Source organism: Tupaia chinensis, unplaced genomic scaffold (assembly GCF_000334495.1).
Source record: "Tupaia chinensis unplaced genomic scaffold, TupChi_1.0 Scaffold144841_1, whole genome shotgun sequence".
Taxonomy (NCBI): domain Eukaryota; kingdom Metazoa; phylum Chordata; class Mammalia; order Scandentia; family Tupaiidae; genus Tupaia; species Tupaia belangeri.
Genome location: NW_006204701.1, coordinates 6,263 through 8,255, shown reverse-complemented (window position 1 = coordinate 8,255; position 1,993 = coordinate 6,263). Strand labels below are relative to the sequence as shown.

The 1,993-nt window shown below is 49.5% G+C and overlaps 1 protein-coding gene across 1 annotated transcript; it reads right to left on the bottom strand.

The window, feature by feature from the left end:
- Nucleotides 1-761: 761 nt before the first annotated feature.
- On the bottom strand, nucleotides 762-924 carry LOC102501830 (short transmembrane mitochondrial protein 1). The gene has a single exon (XM_006167489.3). It carries the CDS (start codon nucleotides 903-905, stop codon nucleotides 762-764), a length of 144 nt encoding a protein of 47 aa, XP_006167551.1. The 5' UTR covers nucleotides 906-924.
- Nucleotides 925-1,993: the final 1,069 nt, after the last annotated feature.

Here is a 1,993-nt window from a genome sequence, read left to right as displayed (position 1 = left end):
CTGCATTTTCCCAGGAAGCGCAGGCTGGGAAGGGGCTCTCTGGACAAGTGAAGCCAAGCATGCTCCCTTGGGGGCAGCACTGTCACAGAACTAAGAGATTGTTTTATGTACTTTTAAAGTAGTGAAACGACTCCCCGCGACAGAAGGTGGGCTCTTTACTGCTCTTAGCAACTCAATTGCCATGAACTTACGACCTTTCTGCTTCATGAGGCTGTGGTCCCCGTCACTGGCTATCAGAAGCAGCAAGCTCCCGGCCACATTTCCACTGAAGGGTTGTTATTTATTTATTTATTTATTTTGGCTTCTAGATATTAATTTTAATTACTCTGAAATAACATAATTTAGTACCAAATGTTTAACAAGCACCCATTATAACTGCTAACTGTGAAATCAGCATTACTTGTAGCTGACTGGCTATTAAAAAAAATTCATCATTTTTTTCTTTTGACAAAAGAGTAGAAATCCCAAAGAATAAGGGAGCGATTATGAATTAAAGGAGTTACTTACTAATCTAGCAACGTAATTCCAGTCTCAGAACTTCCCAAGCAGCTGGAAAGAGAATAGAAAGAGGTGAAGACGTTGGAAGTAGAAGGATAGTTCTTAACTGTGGCCCCATTTTTGCTTGGGGGCAATACAGGGTCTAGCAAAGAAGGAAGTCGTTGAGACTGGAGGTGAAAACAAAAGCTTTTGGTTTGAATGGTAAAGAAGGCCCTCAAGAGTAGTAGATTTGGTGTATCCAGAAGGCAGCGCTGGAGTCGGCCTCATGAACTAGGGGGTTTCTTCTTGGCATCCAAGTCTTTCTTAATTTCTTCAAGCTTTTTAGCCAGGTTTGGTATGTCATAGTTCTGAGCCAGATACATTCTCACCACGTTGCCCAAAGTAAATCCAAGCAGGAACTGGAGCATGATGTCAGCGAGGAGGGCATGAGGGGTGGCTGCAGCTCCGCCAGCTGGTGGGAGCCTCTAAGACTTGTTATTTAACACAGGGGTCAAATAACAAAGAGGTTCGCAACCCCAGTACTGGTCTGTAGCCTATTGGGGCCAGCAGGTGGCATGGTGGTTGAGGCACTGATTCCCACATGGTCAATGGTGGTTGGAGTTCTAAACCTGGTGATTTGAAAAATCACAACAAATAGAAGAATAAATAAATAAATGTTAAAAAGAAAAACAAAGGAACCAGGCTACATAGCAGAAGGTAAGCACAGAGGAGGCCCCGGGCGGTGAGCAACCCTATTGTGAACCGCCCACGCAGGGGATCTAGGTTGGGTACTCTCATAAACAATCCCCTCCCTGACCAGCCCACCGCCACGTCCATGGGAAAACAGCCTTCCACAAAACTGGTCCCTGGCACCAATAAGTTTGGAGACTGTTGATTTTACAAGTTTTCTCCCCTGGAAGGACCCTTTTGCAGAGCAGGACAGGCAGGGTGCCCTCACTTCTCGCACACCCCCTGGGAGCGCATGGCTGGGGATAGTTCTGCTCACTCCCCTTTGGGCCAGGGGCCCTGCAGGTAGATCTGTAAGGGAGTTCCTAGAAGAGCTAGGGAATTTCTCATGGGGAGCAGGCCATCATCAAGGCCACACTGTCACATACCTCAGCCTCACTCCCTCCTGTGGGCCAGCCTCTTGCTCTCAGATGGGGGAGGTCAGTACTCTGCACATGCTCAGCTCCTCCTGCAGCCTGGATGGCTGGGCTCCGGTGGTGTGCCCACAGACGCCTTCATCCACCAACGCCAACCGGGCCTTCACAGCCACCGTGCTGCACAGCTCCCAGACAGCCACGTAGCCTCTGTACTACCTGCCCTTCATGTCCCGGTGGCCCTTCTCTACTGGTGACCTGCTTCTTCCCCATGTTGATCCTGTGGCTCAGCAAGGGGCAGATGCAAGACGAGAGTGGCGAGGGACCTCATGTGTTCTGTTGCTGAGCCCGGGCACTGCATCAGGCTAGGCCCTGGTCACCATCACCCACACCTCCGTCCTGTGTGTTCTCTCTCG

Excerpts from the sequence above, each read along its gene's own strand:
- LOC102501830 (XM_006167489.3), bottom strand. The coding sequence starts at position 905 with ATGCTCCAGTTCCTGCTTGGATTTACTTTGGGCAACGTGGTGAGAATG.